The sequence below is a fragment of the Cryptotermes secundus genome, unplaced genomic scaffold (assembly GCF_002891405.2).
Source record: "Cryptotermes secundus unplaced genomic scaffold, Csec_1.0 scaffold1928, whole genome shotgun sequence".
In the NCBI taxonomy this organism is placed as follows: domain Eukaryota; kingdom Metazoa; phylum Arthropoda; class Insecta; order Blattodea; family Kalotermitidae; genus Cryptotermes; species Cryptotermes secundus.
Genome location: NW_019740681.1, coordinates 176,603 through 196,015, shown reverse-complemented (window position 1 = coordinate 196,015; position 19,413 = coordinate 176,603). Strand labels below are relative to the sequence as shown.

At 41.0% G+C, this 19,413-nt stretch overlaps 2 protein-coding genes across 3 annotated transcripts in view; one reads left to right on the top strand and one right to left on the bottom strand.

Moving 5' to 3' along the window:
• Nucleotides 1-4,363, bottom strand: part of LOC111872614 (ankyrin repeat domain-containing protein 29) — a 20,347-nt gene extending 15,984 nt beyond the window's left edge. For both annotated transcript variants that reach the window (XM_023866688.2, XM_023866689.2), the window contains exon 1: nt 4,064-4,363. In XM_023866688.2, the coding sequence (XP_023722456.1) occupies nt 4,064-4,075 (12 nt within the window). In that variant the 5' untranslated portion in view covers nt 4,076-4,363. The remainder of the gene's footprint in view (nt 1-4,063) is intronic.
• An 84-nt stretch (nt 4,364-4,447) lies between these two features.
• On the top strand, nt 4,448-13,405 carry LOC111872616 (40S ribosomal protein S21). The gene is made up of 5 exons (XM_023866693.2): nt 4,448-4,540; nt 4,620-4,685; nt 10,340-10,475; nt 11,961-12,016; nt 13,328-13,405. The coding sequence occupies exons 2-5, from the start codon at nt 4,636-4,638 to the stop codon at nt 13,335-13,337; spliced, it is 252 nt and encodes an 83-aa protein (XP_023722461.1). The 5' UTR covers nt 4,448-4,540; nt 4,620-4,635; the 3' UTR covers nt 13,338-13,405.
• The last annotated feature ends 6,008 nt before the right edge of the window (nt 13,406-19,413 follow it).

Sequence of the window (19,413 nt, the reverse complement as noted above, 5' to 3'; positions counted from 1 at the left end):
CCCCCCGTGGAACCCTAAAAACAGAAATATAGTTTCTCCCCCCCCCCCCCCGCCCCCAATGTAGTGTCTCTCTCTACGACCCCCACTTCTTCTCTCTCTCTCTCTCTCTCTGCCTACACAGTGTATTTGTGTGTTCCCTGTGGTTCTCACAGTAAACAGCGACTGTTTCCCCAAACAGCATTAACCGGTTGGGCTCTGTAGCGGAGACGTTATGTGTTTCCTGTGAGGTACGGACTGAATTCTTATATGCTGCATATTATTCAGAAGAAATTTGTATCCTTCAGTTGCCGGAAGGCTGGCTAGAAGTCAGTGTGCAGTCGGAAGGTCCCGCAACCGTCATCTCGACACAGGTTTCCTTGGTTTTCCTCTGCCTTCAAGCAAATGCTGAGATGGTTTCCAGACTCCATGTTGATGCTGATACTCATTTGACCCTCCCGATTTAAATTTATTAAAACTAAATCTCTTACTCTGAAGCCCCCCAAATTTCCTCTTCAAATTACGTAATTCTCAATCAAGAAGAGAAACAAAATTACGGTACCGGTGCCCATAATGATTCGCAAAACGTACTGTCTAACGTGAATCAACAATCTATCCCCCCCCCCCGAATACACAGGCTAGTGAGCACTACTCATCCCCATGTATAGTTTCCATGCTTGAAAGTGGCGTACTAGGTCCCTTTAATTTGGTACCTCCCGAAAATTTATGTTTCTCATTTAAAGATCATTTCAGTTCGTTACAGCAGCCTCTGGGAGCGGAGGGTTTGGTTTACATTCCCGGCAAAGGCAGGAAGGAAACTTTCTCTTCGTCACTCCGTCCACGCGAAATGGGTAGCACTCCCGAATCGTATTCAGTAGATTCTGGGTTGAAATCTCGGCCCCGGTCGTACTGATAAGTTTTTCGTTGTCGTCCTCTGTTCCTCCAGCAAAATGTTGGGATAGTACCTCCAAACATATCCGCCATCCCGTCTCACTGGGCGCCATGCAAACGGCGTCGTTAAGTAGCCCGACGAACATTCAACGCGACGGTCGGAGGAGCAATCTTTCAGGCGTCAAATGTTGCAACATCGGAAATACGAGTATGTAGCTTGCGCTGTTAAATAAAGACGTTGCGGTCATCTGGAATGTGACGCCGTGTAGTCTGACTTATAGGAATATACTGTCTCCGTCATCACGTTTTATACACATGAAGATGCAGACAGTATGATGGTACTTATCTATCAGACTACACGGCGTCACATACCAATCATAAATAACCTCCAGCTACAAAAATACTTTCCGTAACGTCACATGAATGACGTTACATCTACTCGGATGCGTTATTTTAGACCTCTGGTGGGCGGGGTATTTGCTCTGCCACGCGAGGTCACCGTGAACTATGGCGATTTTTGTACCAAGTGGCACTGTGGGAAACTTCACGGTGAGCGCCACTGATATGCAGGCGGCCTTGCAGCACAAACTGGGCTCTCAGTGCAGCGCGTTAGCGCCATGGAGCAGAGTCTTTCTTGAGAAGCTGACAGTGACTCACCATCTTCGAAGTTGATTAATATTTAAAGAAACAGTCGCTGTTTATTGTGAGAACCATACGGAACACACAAATACACTGTGTGGTCAGAATGCAGAGACTTTATGTATAAGAATTCAGTGCGTACCTCACAGGAAACACATCACGTCTCCGCTACAGACACCAACCGGTTAATGCCGTTTGGGGAAACAGTCGCTGTTTACTGTGAGAACCATACGGAACACATAAATACACTGTGTGGACAGAATGCAGAGACTTTATATATAAGAATTCAGTTCGTACCTCATAGGAAACACATCACGTTTCCGCTACAGAGCCCAACCGGTTAATGCTGGGAGTGAGAATCATACAGAACACATGTTGAATTCCTTGCCAATCTTGTCCTTGATTTGATCATTCTAATTATACTTAGTGAAGAGTACAAATTATAATGCTCCTCTTTATGCAGTTTTCTCCAACCTCCTGTCACTTCTTCTTCTTCACGTGCACCTACTCGTCCCCAGGGCCATATCCCCAGTCTATGTCGTTTCCTTGAAAGCAAGATATCCCGTGATAATCCCATATACGCACAACTGGAGACATTATCATGCCTTTGCATAATTATTAATAGATTCAGTTTTATCATTATTATCAGAATTATTTACAAAACTCGGTATCATATCTCTAAATCGTTATTGTAATTTGGAATTAATCTCTTAAACATGTGACGAAGTTCAAGTATGCCTCGGGACCACCACGGCAGACATGAAGCTCTGAGTTGGCTTCTGTAGCGTAAGATGACGTGGGTGCCGTCTCCAAGCTAGTAATCCTAAGCTTTACAGACAAAGTCACACAGGTATTATTTTCACTGATAACTCAATTCATGGCGAAGCGTCCTTCTTAATAAGCTAACAGTTGTTCAGCTAGCCACGTAATTCCCCGAAATGTCTGGTCTTCTGGGTTACAGCGGCTTCACAAGCTGACCCTCTTCAGTCATTGAAGTGAGAACATGAAATCTAACGAAGTAATTTCCTGCCCTTTACTTAACCCGGAGGTTCATTGCAGTGTTCGCAAGAGCCTCACACACAACAACGAGTACGTCGGTCCTTGCATTACCGTAAGAGGCGGAGCTTCCCCCAAGTAAAAACGGAATTTCGGAAGGGGTCTCGGATGCAGACGCTTTGTTCGGTACGATACACGAAATATTTCACACAAAACCTTTAAATATATTTAAAATACAGTGCAGAATTCATAAATGACTGATTTGTCAGTGAAATGAAGACATGAGAATATTTCGCATATTGGCCCTAAGTTGAATTGTGGTAATGATGTCCCCACCTCATCAGTTTGCACGCATGTCGTGTTTGTACATGCGACTGACTCGGGATGTGCACGCGTGTACACTTTCGGGTCCCAACAATAGGTTCGAATTCTCTGACAGCCTGGGCGCTCGGCTCACCGCACCCACAATTCTGTCATGAGATCGTAACATCCAATACTGAAAAAACAATTACAGTTTAAAAGTTCTAAATAAACACTTCTCACGAAAATCACGACAGGGAGACAACTGTTGGCAGATCCACTTATCGCCAGAATTAGTACTAGCACAACCCTGTCGGCATACTGTGTTATCATGTTTTCAGGCAACAGCAGCGCTTTATTATGTGGAGACGTAACTTACTACAAATAAAAAATAACGTTGGAGGTTTTCTTGGTTATCATCTTCAATGCTGAAAATGAAGACATGTTCTTCCGAAACGTCGGTAACCGCCTACAAGAGTAGACTGTATCACAACGCATAAGGCCACAATCTCATCTAACTACAACCAAGACCTCTGTAGGATTTTATAATTAGTAATTTTTATTACTTTCTGACTTTTCAACTGGACATTTTTTTTTCTAATTGGAAATGAACTCTGGACATAAAATTCAAATCCTGTTTCGTTACACAGAAGAAAGTGAAGAACTTTCGTTCATGTTTCTGTCGCTTGCTGTCTTATTTTCTAGTTCCTTTATTTGATTTACTTCTGGTTTGTAAATAACATTAAATTTAAAAATTAAACAAATTAACGTTCACAGCTTAAACCAACTACATTTTTTAAAAAACTGAACGACAATATAAAAACATCACTGTCGCATAAACAATAGAGACTGTTGACTGCATTTCTACACGACGTTGTTCGTTTTTTCAAGACAACAATGGAAACTTTTTGAATTTGGGAGTATGAGTAGAGGCTGAAATATAATAAAGGAAGCTTAATTCATATGAAAAACATGATTCTCTCAAAACGGAGTCGTCATGATCCTGTAACAGACGATGCAAATATTGTAATCACTTGTGTATTCGAATTTTTTTCCAGTAACAAAGATGTTTATAAGTACCATGATACAGACTTCAGGCATTTCCGCTTTTTTTAACAATCACATTTCCCGGGTTCGTTGTGTGAAGTTGATAGTCTTCGTTACACCACGTAATTTGCACAAATAATAAAATAAAACCCTAAGCAAAATGTTAAAGAAAATTAATTCCAACCGTACATATATCAACTTTTTAATTACTCACCTTCATAGACATGCTTGTATCAAGAGGGACACGATGTTTCTGTTACGTTCAGGTTTCAAACTGACAACACGATACCACAATTCTCATGATGTGACGTATATAATTTCTCACCTGTTACGTAACCGTGTGAAAATACTAGCGCTCCTACTTGCTCTACACCTGCTTTCTACTGACTGCAAATAGAACATTCACAGCTGTTTCGTCCTTCGCTGTCGGTCACTCGCTACGTTGAAGTATTGATAAAAATTATTGGACCTGAAACGAACGTCAAGACCACTTCGTCCACAGACTTCTTGCTACAGTGCTTCATGACCTTCATGAACCACAATACAGTTCTCTGCCATCTAGCGGTGAAGATAAATACCAGACATATCGATTATGATTCGATACCGGAAGGAAACCATAAATTCTCCTCTGTAAAGTTGGTAATTTGGTGGTTTCGTGGCTTTGTTACTGCGGTATTATTTGAGAAGAAAGGTAAATATATATGTTTGCATTTTTTTATGGGCATTGGCTTTTGAAAGAATAGAACTCTCAGTTTATTTTTTGTTGTCAGTTCCAGGTTTGCTATAATGGAAAATGACGCTGGTGAATCTGTCGATCTCTATCGGCCCAGAAAGTGGTAAGTTGCACGTGTTTGACCGCCTGCCAGTCCAGGCTAGTTTACGTATTAATTATTATTAACTGAAGGAATCGACAATGCACTACCGAAATGATTCATGTTCATGCTTACTTGGACACGTACAAACTCAAGTTATATGTGTACGTTTCGATAGGTTAACATTGAAGGTACACGTTTCTAAGTTACTGAAAACAGGGCTTTATGCTTCCTCTTGGTAGTGTGGCCTTATAGCTAGGTTACCATTTTGGGTTGTAGTCTTTACATTTAAATTTATTTTCACTTCATGGATCCAATCACCTCCCCATAGGCCTGGATATAAAACATGTCACACATTACAAATCCATAGTGACTACACATCATACGTCCTTGGTCCAATAAAATATATAATCAGGCCTCTCACGCAGACAGCACAAGTTGTCAAGACAACACACATAAGCAGTGGAAAAACCACTGCCAAATTCACACCTTGCCATTCCACACACACACTGGCCAGCCATATCATCAGTACACTTTCATTGTAACATTAAAGATTATAACAAACAAACACATCATACATACTGGCACACTTACAGCAAACAAGTCTCAACAATGTATAATACAAGCGCACAGACCATTTATTAACTCTTAACATTTGAGCCTCTTGCATGCTTGACAAATTCACCAACAAGTTACTTTGCAAATGATTTTGTAAAACAAACTTAAATTGATTTTTATCGTTTTTTAAAGCTGAGATATTTGACAGAATAGTGTTAATAATACACCCCTCTCTGATAGGATGATAAATGTGTTGTAGGTATGTGAAGGTGGTCATTCCTTCTCATACCAATGACATAGACAGAGTTATTGGTTTGAAACTTATCCAAATTAACAACAGATATCATCAGTGAGAGCAAATATACACACGGCATCGGCAGTATGTCAAGCTTTTTAAATTAATCTCTACATGTATGAGTTGGGCCCACTCCCATCATCATGTATAACACAGACCTTATGACTGTCTGATGTATTTCACCAATGAATGATAATATGCATAATATACAGCTTTAAGACTACTTAAATTTAATACATTGGATAATTTACGCATTAGAAAACCAACTGTGCTTAACTTGTGAGGCAAAAAACCAATATGCCCCTTGCAAGTTAGACGATTGTTCATCTGCAAACCGAGAAATTTTATTGTTTCTACTTCTGTCATCCTTTTATTAAGAGATAGTGTACTCAGAGGGTAGCTCATAGCTGCTGCTGGGGTGAATTTTATCATTTCTGTTTTATCCAGATTTAACACCAATTGATTATTTTTGAAACCATGAAAGCATATGATTGAAAGCAACATCCAATTTTGTTTTTAAATTATAGTAGTCTTTAGCCGTGCAAAGAATACTTGTGTCATCTGCAAACATGATAACTTCCGAAATGTTAGTTATTTCAAGGGGGAAATAGTTTATGTATATGGTCCCGACACCGATCCCTGAGGCACGCCACATCCAACAATTTCCCAGTCAGAATAATATTTGTTACTTATATAATTTAATTCCAGTCTTTGCCTCCTATATTGGAGGTAAAGATTTAAACCGTTGCAATAATACACCCTGCACTCCATAGTACTGCAGTTTCATTAATAGAAGGTCATGATTAACGCAGTCAAAGGCCTTGGCTATGTCACAAAATATACCAGTTATATACTCTTTTTCTATTCCAGGCTATAAGTATCACAGTGGTTAATTGAAACATTGCATCTTCGGTTGATGATCCTTTTTGGAATCCATACTGCCTTGAAAGTAATATGTTATGTTTTACGATATGATCATTGAGTCTATTAAAAATTGCTGTTTCAGAAACTTTTGCAAACCCAGGTACTATAGATATTGGCCTGTAGTTACTTATAACAGCCTTTTCCCCTTTGTATACTGGCTTAATAATTGCATATTTTAATCTTTCTGGATATAGACCCATGGTTAATGACTTATTAATTACATAAGTTAGAGGTTTACTGATTTGTTTGTTTGCACAGTTTTATAATTTTATTTACTTACACCATAATACCCTGAAGAGATTTTTTTTATTTTAATTTGCTAATTACACTAATTATTTCCTCTTTTGCAACTAAATTAAGATTCATATCTGGAACACCATTTGAGAAATGGGAATGCAAGTATGACATTGCAGTATAAATATTAGTTTTCTTAATATTAAGAATTTCTGTTATTGTTGTGAAATATTTATTAAAACTATGAGCTGCTGCTTCAGTATTTATTTTTTTATTATTATTTTGAAAAGTCTGTGGTAGACATTCTTTATTCTGATTGTTAGTCCCACCTGTTTCAGTGTTGATAAAGTCCCAGGTAGGTTTTCTTTTCAAGCTGATGTGATTAACTGATTATAATATTTCCTTTTAGCTCCTCTTGTTACTCTTCTTAATATCATGCAGTAGGATTTATAGTATGATTTGAACCAATAGTTGTAACTGTTTCGACAGAGAATGGACAAGGATTCCGTCCGTCTACGGGATGTATGTATACCAGCTGTTATCCAGCCATTATCCTTGAGTTTATTTGTTACATTTTGCTTTGGAAGGCATGACTCAAAGACAAGTAAATACTTGTATCACACACGCAGTCACAGGAGCAAGACACAACAAAAGCACAACAGACACACAATAGTGAAGGAGTGCTCCAACAGAGGAGGATGGGCGTGACTGGCGTAGTGAGGTGCGACGTAGCGATGAGGAATCCTGAACAATTTTAATATTTTTAACGTTTGACATTTGTCAGTGTATATGATAGATATATATTTTAGTTATTTTAATGTGAGGACAAGGCATGCAATGAACTAGTTTGGCGTGGATTGAGTAAGTACCTGAAGATGGCATTTTTATGCCGAAACATGTAGTGCGAGTGAGAGAAGGAGATAGATGAGTGTATGCACTGCAAGACAGTTTAAATAAATCATGGACTTAAATCAGTGCAACAGGATGCTAAAATATAACATAAGTAAATACTTATTTAAAAATGAGTTGAATGTTTCGTTTACAGCATTTAGTTTATATATATTTTCCCATTTTTCGTTAGATAGTTTATTAAGAAATTGAGCAATTTAGTTTTCATTTACTAATCTTCTTGTGATTCCCTGCACTTTTTTCTTCTCCAGGAAATTGATATTTTTAGTACGAGACACTGAGCTTTGTGGTCAGATAATCCATTACTAATAGAGATTACTTCATATGAATTTATCCTTGCCTTATCTATAAACATATCAGTAGCAGGGGTTTTGGTCACAGTTATTCTTGTTGGGAACTGTACTGAAATATATGAGTGCAACAGCACTAATAGTCGTGTTTTACGAGTTGACTCTTCTAAAAAATTTACATTAAAATCGCCACATAATATAAATTCAGTTTTTGCTTTATAAAGTAATTTGAGTGCTTTATCCGACTTATTTACAAAGTACTCAAAATCCCCACAAGGTGACATATACATATATACACAGTACAAATATGTTCGTAATCATTCTCTGTGTTGTGTAACAGCGAAGCATGAACCACCGTTATCTGTCAGGAGGGTTCACCTAGCAATCACACACACTTCATTAAACATTTACATTAGGTCTTTTGTGCAAGTAATGTTTGAATACATTTGTATTCTTATTCAGTTGCATCCGTGGCATTGTGGTTTGTACACATTATCAAATAATACACTCAGCAATAACAGAATTATCTGTGTGCAGAACATCTGAGGGTGCCTCATACCTTCGTGAGCAACATTATGGAAGAGATGTGCTGTGTGTAGTTACAGTTCACAAGCCCCAACTTTAAAATTTGCCTGGAGCATTAAGCCGCAAACTTAGGCTTTTTGTTGTGTTTTTGAAAAGAAATTTCTGTATGCCTCTTAAGGTTAGGGTTTGTGTTGTGTTTTTACATATAAACTCGTAAGGTTGGCAGTGCTACTGTGGGAGACAACTTGGCAATAAACTTTAAAGTCATTTTGCTCACCTAGTAATGTGTACGTACCTAATAATTGCGTATATGACGTGTTGACACTCTCTTCATTTCAACCTTGTACAGCTTCATGACATGTGAATATTTGTGCTGGGGTAAGTTCTTATGTTAACTGTGTTTTAGTTCGTGTGAAATTATATATTGATTTTTTTCTTTAAATTTATTTTTAAAAATTGTTTCAATGGTGTTGTGACTTTTGAACATGTCAGTGTGTTTGTAACATTTCATATTGGCATGTGAGTTAGGGTTGGTGGTTAGGTTGAGTGAAGGGGTAGGGAATGTGTTAGGGACTTAAATTCATAAAATATGAGACCCTTACGACTACATTCCTGGGCGAATTTGATTGTGTGTAAAACTAGTTAGTGATGGATTAAGTTATCAAGCAGGTTGACATAGCAGTAATGTTCTAGGCTTGTACTGGAAGTACTAGGTTTGAATCTTCACCAGGACACTTGCTACCCTGACAGATTTCGTGTGGTTTTCCCTTGTCCCTCCAGGCAGATGCTGGGATAGTGTGACCCTGCCTTTGAAATACTTTCTCAGGTCATCTGTCATCCTACTGTTTGACGCTGTGTAGTTTAGTTACCAACAGAAAAGGGATTAGGATTGGTTGAGTGGCTTTGTATAGAAGAAGCCATGGTCTAATTTTGGCTGACTAGTCTTGTAGAATGAATTGGGTTAAGGCTTATGTTATGCCTAGAGGGGGGGGGGTTAATGAAATGGTCCTGAATTATTCGGTTGCCAATTCTTACGATTAAAACGTTCGTTGCATCTGGCTGCCGTTGACTGCCTGGGATCAGTTCTGCCTTCACCTAGACTGGGATAGCCGTGGGTCATTCAGGGAAGGGGTGAAAATGTGGCGGAGCGAATCACAACTCTCTGTGTACATCCTACGCTAATTACACCGTCTATTTACAATCTTATTTACAGTAAAGTGAGGCCGACTTTGAGTTGGTTTACATAACATCGTTCCCTTACTCGTTCTTACTCTTATTCTAATTTCCCTCTCTGGGGTTATGCCGTGAGACTGCCGTTTCCCCCCATTGCCTGTCACTCGATACACAGTTTCTACCCAATTCTACCCAGATGCTCATAGGGCACACTGGAGACTGTACTTCAAGTTCACAACAACACAGAGTTTAAGTAACATGGCTAGTATGAGCAAAGAGACTTACTTGTAATAGACGCAGATAAGTATCGCCACCCACCATCTTGTAGCACCCATGTCGGACAAAGCCTCCGGCCGCCGGTCGAATATTATGTTTTGATTGATTCATTCAGTGATTTATACTATCAACTTGCTGACACTGCAACTGACAAAGGAGGGAAGTTACTCCTCCCTTTGTCCTAAATTTCTGGAGTGGTGAATTGCCATTGGCTAAACTCGACTCCTCGCGGGCAATCCGCGGAGCCTCCCTCTGTGCATTTTGTAATTTAGTGCCACCCCGTGGCCTACTGAGCAAACTTTCTGTTCATTCTATTACGAACTTCTGCGGACTAAGGCATTCCTTTGACCTCAATCTGCAATCTCTGTGTTGCCATCACTGGCCTAATTGCTGTAAAGCGCTTTTGCAATTCTCGTAACATTTAGGCAATGCTTTTGATTTCCAGTTTTGAAATTTGCGGCATAACAGCTTAAGTCCGGGCTTCTTTTTTTCAGCTCTTCAAGTAGCCGAATCATCCACGCGAAGGATCATGCTTCGATCCAGATCAATATTGCGGAAGTGGATCCACAAACAGGGCGAATGACAGAGGCCACAAAGATGTATGCAATATGTGGAGCCATAAGAAGGATGGTAAGCCATCGTATTTTGAAGCTGTAATAATTTTTCTTGTTCATTTGGAAGCAGCCAGTTTGTTTCGTCATGTCCGTCTGCAGGGCTCAGTGAATGTTGGTCCAGTTCGCTTTGTCAGAAAGTCTGCCTGCCAGACTTCTCTCCACAAGGCAAACCGTGCTGTCCCCATGCCAGCACAATTTCCCTGTACCAGCCTACTGACCATCACATTACATACCCGATATGCATGAAAAATAACACAAATTTTTCACTGAATTTTGAACAAAGGTGACTAAGCCTGTCATTGATCCTGATCTGAGTCATATGAATCCATTCCACACCCTGCCATCCTATTTATTTAAGATTCACACGTATTAGTGACTACAGATGGGGCTTAGATTGGTAATTGGATTTATTGACCACCTACAGGTCATAATTACAAAAAATTACTGCACTTGCTGATTTACACAATTTACAATCACTACACAATAATCTTCTCAATCTATTTCCACTAGTCTTCACTATCCACTTCCTGGCAACAGATTTATAACACAGGAACTATAAAACTCTCACCAAGTTACACCCTCCCAATGTCACTGTTCTACTGCACATGTAATGTCACACTAAGTCTTCTCAGGCCGACTTCTAATTATTCCCCAGCTACTCACTTCCCGTGACTATATCCTACCAACAGCTGCCTGAACTCAAGTCAAAGTTAAAGTCACATTGCAACTGACGGTCAGTCAGTCAGTAAGTCTTGGTGTCGAGCCCCATCCGGGACTCATGATGAGATATTTATTACTGTTTGACAATTACGGTCTTGTTTTTGTGGGGCGCCCTCTCTGATGAGAAGACGGGTCTGTCTTTTGTATATGGTGCTGGTCTTCGCCAGCGCAGTCTCTCTCGGGATCAAGTTCCTTGGGACTCATGACCATATTTTACTGTCTCAGATTTGAGACTTAACTTTTCGTCGCCTCCTACGTCTCACAGGGTCATGGTGGAGGTATTCTACCCCACCTCCACATGGGCTACTGCCTGAACTGAACTACTCTGAATCTTATATCATCTTGGCACAGACCACCCACAGAAAACACAGCCTCTGTATTGTATGATGTCACTGCCTACTTAAAATGTGTTTACTGAGCAGTTGCCTAGAAACGGGTTGCATAACTGTTCTATTGTTGCGTGTGTGTATTACTTAGCAGTGGCTGCTTCTGTGGCTCAGCAGTTCTTGCATGGAGCAAACACACCACAATATTGTCCTCCCATCTATGCCTGGGTCTTCCCAGTGTCTCTTCCATTTAGGATTTCACAGGAACGCATCGTGTGCTCTTTTCTCCCGTGTGTGCTATATGCTGTGCCCTACCATTTTTTATTTTAATCATTTTAACAATCATTGTTGAGTTTTAGGCTTTCTGCTTGTTGAAAGTGTACATTCTTGTTACCATTTATCATGTATATCAGCTTGCTCTGCTGATCTTCACTAAGGGTTGGTTTTATTTTCAGGGAGAATCAGATGATTGCATCAATCGGCTTGCGAAGAAGGACGGGCTGCTGGCCAAGTATGTATCTCAGTGCAGAAGCCTTATGTTACCAGTTTTAGGCTTTTGTGGTCGTTTGTTTTTAACGTTGAGGTTGCTGTTGGGGCTCTGCACTGTGTATATGTCAGCAGAGCCGCCACTGTTTCGGAGGGACATGCTGCTTCCATTTTCATGGTAAAAGTGGGTACAGTGTAGGTTTTGGTCCAACAGATGTGGGGAAAGTTGGGGAAAATTGTCTAGTTTGGCCTAGTAGGAACAGTAAAACTCTCACTGGGCCATCTTTTATTATATTTTCCTGTCCAGTTTATGTATTGGCAATGAACAGGGACCATCCCCCCTTCATTTTCCCTTTGTGGGTTGTTTGGACCAAAACTTATATCTACACATACACAAGCACTAATCCATGCTACTTGCTAAGAACCTGAAGGTTGAAGCAGTGTGTACCTCAGAAATGTTGGCAGCACTGCCAGTATGTTGGCTGGAGATTGAATTTAAGTTCAAAATTAACTCCGTGTCATATTGAGAGACTTTACATCTTGTTACAATATCTGCCATGAGGAGGGTCTGTAACAGACAGAATATATCAGTCATGTTCTGCAGGAACATTTACCCAGTTGTTCACAGAATAAGATCTGTAAGCTGAACGCCTGTAAATCGGTGGAATTGAGGTTCCCATGATCGTATGTGGATGTTATTGTATTCGTAAGATTTGAGGTTTTTGCAGCGGTGACTATGAAGAATGCCGTCTTCTGGGATGTTGGGCTGTGTAGATTTTGTGTGAACCAATGTTTTGGAGGAACATATCGTCTCCATCTTCAGGGTCAAAGAAGAAGCGAAGCAAGAAACCAGCGTCAAGCAGGAAGAAATTGCAGGACGGTTTTCAGTAGACCTCATGGTGTCCCGGAGCCATGGCTGCAAGTGCCTCAGTTCCTGTAGACCCAGGAACTGGTTACTGAAATCTGCACCTGCTCATGCTGCTGCTTCACTTGCCGATTTTTCTACCCTGAAGATGGAGCCGATACGTTCCTCTGTAATGTTGGTTTACACAAGATCTACACGGCACCACACATTCTTCATAATACTGATAAGATTTCTGACTTCAGTAGATATTATGAATACAATTCAGTCAGTAACGTACGTATATTAACATGAACGCTACCACAGTATACTGAAACATGCTGTGTAGTAGTGGAAGAGGGTCATAAACCGGGAGCCTCAGGGAGATCTGTACTGAAAGACTATTTGTGTACATTGTATACATCAGGTGATAAAGTAGTGTAGCAGAGTGCTGAAGTATGACATTGTTGTAATATGTTGCTTCTGTCTTTTCAGGAACTTTTAAGTTTCCTTCCTGCGATTCTTCATAATATTTATATAATGAAACATCAATAAATTAAATAGAAAAATGACTGTTGTGGTTCATTGTGTTTTCAATCACTGATCTTTCTCAGCTTGCAGTGACTATGGGACTGTTGTGTTTAGGGTGCTGAAGGAACAGTCTCTTCTGTGGAATCCTGCAGGTGATCCTTCATGGTGATGACCAGGGTCCGGATTTTGATGACATGTCATCTTTTTTTTCCTTGCATCCTTTGCAATGCTCTTAAATATATAAATCTCGGATATAAGCTGCTGGTTACAGAAATGTAAATTTTATAGGTACTTTTTGTCATTTTTTGACATTTTTAGGTTTAAGGTCACTTTTTCATTTTGGGGGTAATTTTTGGACTTTTAACGCTATTTCTTGTCATTTTTTGCCAATTTTAGGGAATTTTTCTTCATATATTTTCTGAAATGTGAATAACATGGAAGGCGAAGGGTTCTTTCTTTTCTCCTTTAGGTCATTTTTCTGGATTTTTTCAGTCACTTTTTGAATATTTTCAGGTCATCAAAATCCGGGCCCTGCATATTACATTTATGGGTCATTTTTCTGGATTTTTTTCGGTCATTTTTTTAAATATTTTCAGGTCATCAAAATCCGGACCCTGGTGATGACGATTTAGATTGTGGTCTTCTGTGTTATATTCTGTGTTGGCCTGTAGGAGGTTACCAGTGTTTTGGAGGAGCGTACATTCTCTCCAACTTCACAGAGTACCCATGATGCGGAAGACCACAATGTAAAACAGTATTGTTATTGGTGCTACAATTTATTATGGGATTTGGCTTCAGCGTTGGACAAAACACCGACTGTCGTCACTTAGGCCTGCGAAAGGTAGGTCGGTAAATGTGCCCCAGCTTCTGCATCGCAGGAGACAGACACTCACCGCGGAGGAACTCACCAGGATCAAGTAACTGATCCCTGTACATTGTTGCTTTCTGAGAAATCTCTGACATTTGCATTGTACGCGTCAGTAAACACTGATGACGCCATTGGAGTTGTGACTTTACAGGAATAGGAAAGTTACTGGCGCAGTCATTTTTGTCTTTGAAGTAGCGAGTTCGTTAGAGTGAAACTGACTTGACTGCCGTGTGTGGCTGTGTCGAGAGGCGACAGTTTGTGAGACAGTACATACAGGTCTGATTGCGGTCACAGATTTTCTCTGCAAGTCGAAACGTCGTTCATTTGGCCGTGATCTTACGTTTTCGCTTCATTTTTACGTAGGAAGGAGCTTAGTTCGAACACGATAAATGCGAGTTGCACTTTGAAACAAAAAGACTTGGACATTTTGTTTCGTTTTCTCCGGACGAGCACTGGATCGGAAGCTGCGATTTTGACTTCCTCATGCTTTCATTTTCTTTGGTTGTACGAAATGGCGTGCGGTTGGATTCTGAATTTCGCCGATTTCCGCACTTCCACACGGACAACTGCAGAGAACAAGCGGTACACTCAGTTCCGCGCTTTCCGCAATCTTTGTACACAGACGTACAGCGCTTCGGGTAAAGAAGTGTGTTACAGAAGAGAAGGTGTAGAAGCCACTAGCGGAGGTAAGGATCCAGTGCTCATTTTGTTATTAGTTGCAATTTGTGCTCGTTGTTTTGGTTTTTTTGTTTGTTTGAGGTCCCCGCTCATATCCTGTGCCTCACCGTGGCGAGCGGGTGAAATAAAGAAGGGCGCATGCCCGAAACTGAAATAACAGTTACAGTGACTGCGAAGCCCTCCATTTTCGTTAATCTGCTGTACCTACTTACGGGTACTACACGCGTGTGGTTATAGTTCCAGCCAGACGCGGGCAACCTGACTGTGTTTCAGACGTTTCGGACCAGAGCCAACCAACCCCCTGTTATTTCCCCCGTGTTCGTCCGTCGGGCGCTCACAGATTTTAATTCAATTTTGTGTTTGTACCCCTCACAGATATCTACGCACGGAACTTACCTGCAGACCACATTTACGCCTATAATTACGGATTTAAAAATGAATGCATTGCATTCACTTGCGCCTGGCGTCGCGACGCTCTCCGCAGCACGGAAATGTAGAATTGTTAGTGAGGGATGAACAAGGGAGCATGCGCACTGATACACTTGTGGCCTGATTGTGGTACTGCCCGTGAAACTGTCGGGAAGTAGGGGGGGGATGACGAAAGGAAACCCGTCAGAATACCCGATCCCTGTGTCTAGGTGTGAACCAGGGACCTCCCTAACCAAGGAGTGGTGTAATGGTAAACTGTACGCTTTTGTTCGGAGGAACTTCCGTTCAATTCTCTGCGGCGACCCCCGCTGTTCTGACTGAGGTTTCTCGTGTTTTTCCCCAGGTGCATCCCGCGTATGTGGGAATAGTACCTCAGCTACTACCATGTCCTTACAGATCCTTTCCAAATCAGTATTCATCAGCCACTGTACATAGCGAGAGTGTATTGTCTAGATCCTGACAGCGTTGCAAAGAGGTGCACTGCGCTTATGCGAGATGTGCCGATACCGTGAGGCTGGCCACTGTTTTCACTGTGTTTCGTGCAGGAATTGTATTGTACTGGTCCCCATGTCTCACACTGGTAAGTGGTGAGAGTCCGGTGTGCATCTGAACTGTTTCGAGACCCCAAAGATATATGTAGAATTGTTTAAAGGAAGCAGAGATTTCCCTGTGTTTAATTAATTAGGCACCGCGCTATGGAGACGCATAAGGAGTGGAAGTATAACTTCCACCATTCTTGTCTTCGGCCATAGACAGAAGTGAGTGGTCAGCTTCACGCCCCGGGCGATTTGTCTCTGGAGAAACAACCGCAGTGCCTGTCGGATAAGAGGTTCTATGGACCCCAGAGCTGGCATGGAAGATGCTTAAATGAGAAAAATCTTGCCCCTGGCCGCGCAGTTCATGGCCCGGCGCTATACCAACTGATATCACGACTGTACACAAACACTTATTTGTGCCATAAATAGAGTCATCGTTAAGAACGAAACAACCCACGCCGAAGTGAGTTTGTATCTGGAGTATTTTATTCAGGTCTGCAAAACGAGGGCATGGACACTGATGCGGAGGACGGACCGACGTGTGAGAGCTAACGGGTGGTTCAGTAATGCACCAAAGAGGATGAGACCTTGGTTTCGGTTTTGCTGTTCGTTGCACCTCATTCTGGAGTATGCACAAGCAGTGTCAGTGTGACGGCATGCCCAAAGTGTATCGCTGCCTGCGGAAGTGCAACCATTTCGCTATGAAGTCATTGCTTTCATGCCTCCGTATGGAGTCGTACGGAATTACCAGTCATGAAAATGCATCGTTCTTTGGCCCAACAGGATCTGACCTGAAATATTTTCCTGAAAATCGAATTCCTATCTCGCGGCCTTCTCCGAGGACGCTCATTCACTTACTCATGGAGCTGAGCCCTTCTTGAGGAGCCGCCAATTCTACAGCTACTCAAGAACGTCCCAACATATTATGGAACCAAAGGTTCATTACCGTGTTCACAAGAAACCGCCACTGGTCCCTATCCTGAGCCAGATCAATCCAATCCATACCATCCTACCCCTCTAAGATCCATTTTAATATTGTCCATCCACCTAAATCTTGGTCTTCCCAGTGGTCTCCTTCCTCCCGGCTTCCCCACCAATATACTATATGCATTTCTCCTCTCCCCCATTCGTGCTATATGCCCTGCCCACCTCATCCTCCTTGACTTGATCATTCTAATTATACTTGGAGAAGAGAAGTTATGAAGCTCCTCATTATGCAGTTTTCCCCAACCTCCCGTCACTTAATCTCTCTTCGGTCCAAATATTCTCCTCAAACACCCTCAGTCTATGTTCCTCCCTTAATGTCAGAGACCAAGTTTCACACCCATACAGAACCACAGGCAAAATTATAGTTTCGTATATTCTAATCCATGATATGTATACAGTGGCCGTCTTGTAGTGCACTCAGTTTCACCTGTTACTTCACGACATGTTTCGGCAACACAGTGCCATCATCCGGTGCCCTAATTACGCTAAGCTATTGCATTGCTTGCCTTTGTATGTCTTTGTAAAATTATTTAAAAAGTGCGTATTTGTCAACTATAATAAATTTACACACACTAAACCTTGTTAAGATTATTCATCTTATGTGTCTTAATTAAAACTTGCGTGTGGTTCTTCCACTATGGGGGTCGTTTTTCTTATATCACAAGACATCACAAGAAACGGTTTACACAGAAAATAAGAAAAACGACCCCCATAGTGGAAGAACCACACGCAAGTTTTAATTAAGACACATAAGATGAATAATCTTAACAAGGTTTAGTGTGTGTAAATTTATTATAGTTGACAAATACGCACTTTTTAAATAATTTTACAAAGACATACAAAGGCAAGCAATGCAATAGCTTAGCGTAATTAGGGCACCTGATGATGGCCCTATGTTGCCGAAACATGTGAAGTAACAGGTGAAACTGAGTGCACTACAAGACGGACACGGCAAACTAATCATAGATGAAAATCAGTGCAACAGGACGCTAAAATACAACATTATGAATTGTATATTCTAATTTTTAAGTTTTTGGACAGCAGACGAGAAGACAAAGGGTTCTGGACTGAATGGTAGCAAGCATTACCCGAGTTCCATCTCCTCTTAATTTCCTCCTTAATCGGGTTTCGATCTGTTATCGTTGTTCCCAAATATCTGAACTGTGCCACATTTTCAAACCATCAGTTTCCTATTTTTATGTCATGATGTTGCGCTGCATTTTGGTGACGAGACAGCAACATATACTTAGTTTTCTCTGTGTTTACTTCTAGTCCAACCTCTTCACTCGCGTCAATTAAAGTTTTTGTGTTTTTCTTTATAGTATCTGCATTATCACCCAGTAGATTCACATCATCGGCATAGTGGTCAGTATCACAGTCTGCTGCCCTGAATGATCGGACATCAAGTATACTTGAATGCCGTCTCCTATCTATCAAAATATGGTCTATTTGATTGTGTATCTTCCCATCAGGAGATGTCCAAGTAAATTTATGGATGTTACGATGCGGGAACATTACACTTTTGAGAGTAAGATTTTTTGATGTGGCAAAGTTTACTACTCTAAACCCATTTTTTTTTCTTGTGGCGCTACAGCCCCAATTTCGGCCTAGGCCTACCTCCATGAAACTCTCAGTTTCATTTCGGTTTACTAGATCTTACACATACGGTAGGACTCCTTGGGCGAGTGATCAGCTCGTCGCAAGACCTCTACCTGTAGACAAACACAGAAAAACGCACACAAAAATTCATGCCCTGAATGGGATTCGAACCCACGATTACGGCTTCCGAGCTAGCGAAGACAGTGCATGCCTTAGAGCGCTCGGCTACAGTGACCGGCACTCCAGCTCCAGTATCATTACTAATTTCATGCAAACTCTCTTTCCCAATTGCTGGTTTGAAAATGTCTTCCCTCCCTACTTTGGCATTGAAATCTCCTAGCAAAATCTTCATAGGGTACTTCAGGAATTTATCAAATACATGTTCTAGTTCTTCATAGAATGTATCCTTTATGTCATCAATTCTATCTTCTGTTGTGGCATGAACATTCATAACAATGATATCACACCAGCGACCTTTTAGTATTATATATGATATCCTATCACTAATGAATTCTACACTTTTAACTGCTGATATGATTCTCTTATGAACGAAAAAACCTGTACCTAATTCACGATTTTCTTTCCCCTGTCCATAGAAAAATGTATAGTCTCCTGCTGGTGCGGTGCCTGGCGTTGAGATTGTCAGGCTTTAAGCCCCAGAAGATTTCTGGTACTCATTTCTGTTAGAGGCTGAGTCGACCACAAGGCCATAGTGCAGCTGGAAGTATGAGGTCAGTTGAAAAATCCAGTGACATCGGGAATCGAAACTGTGACCTACCAGCTTGTAGCATACTGCACTGCCGCATGCACCCATATATGGTGTTGTACAAAGTAAAATGCATGTCTTCAGTGGTCAGTATCAGATTAAATAATGGTAGCCAGCGTTAGGGGCGGGTATCGAACTCAAGACATGAAATAGTGGTGACGCACTCCGGTAAAATGTTTTTTTTTCT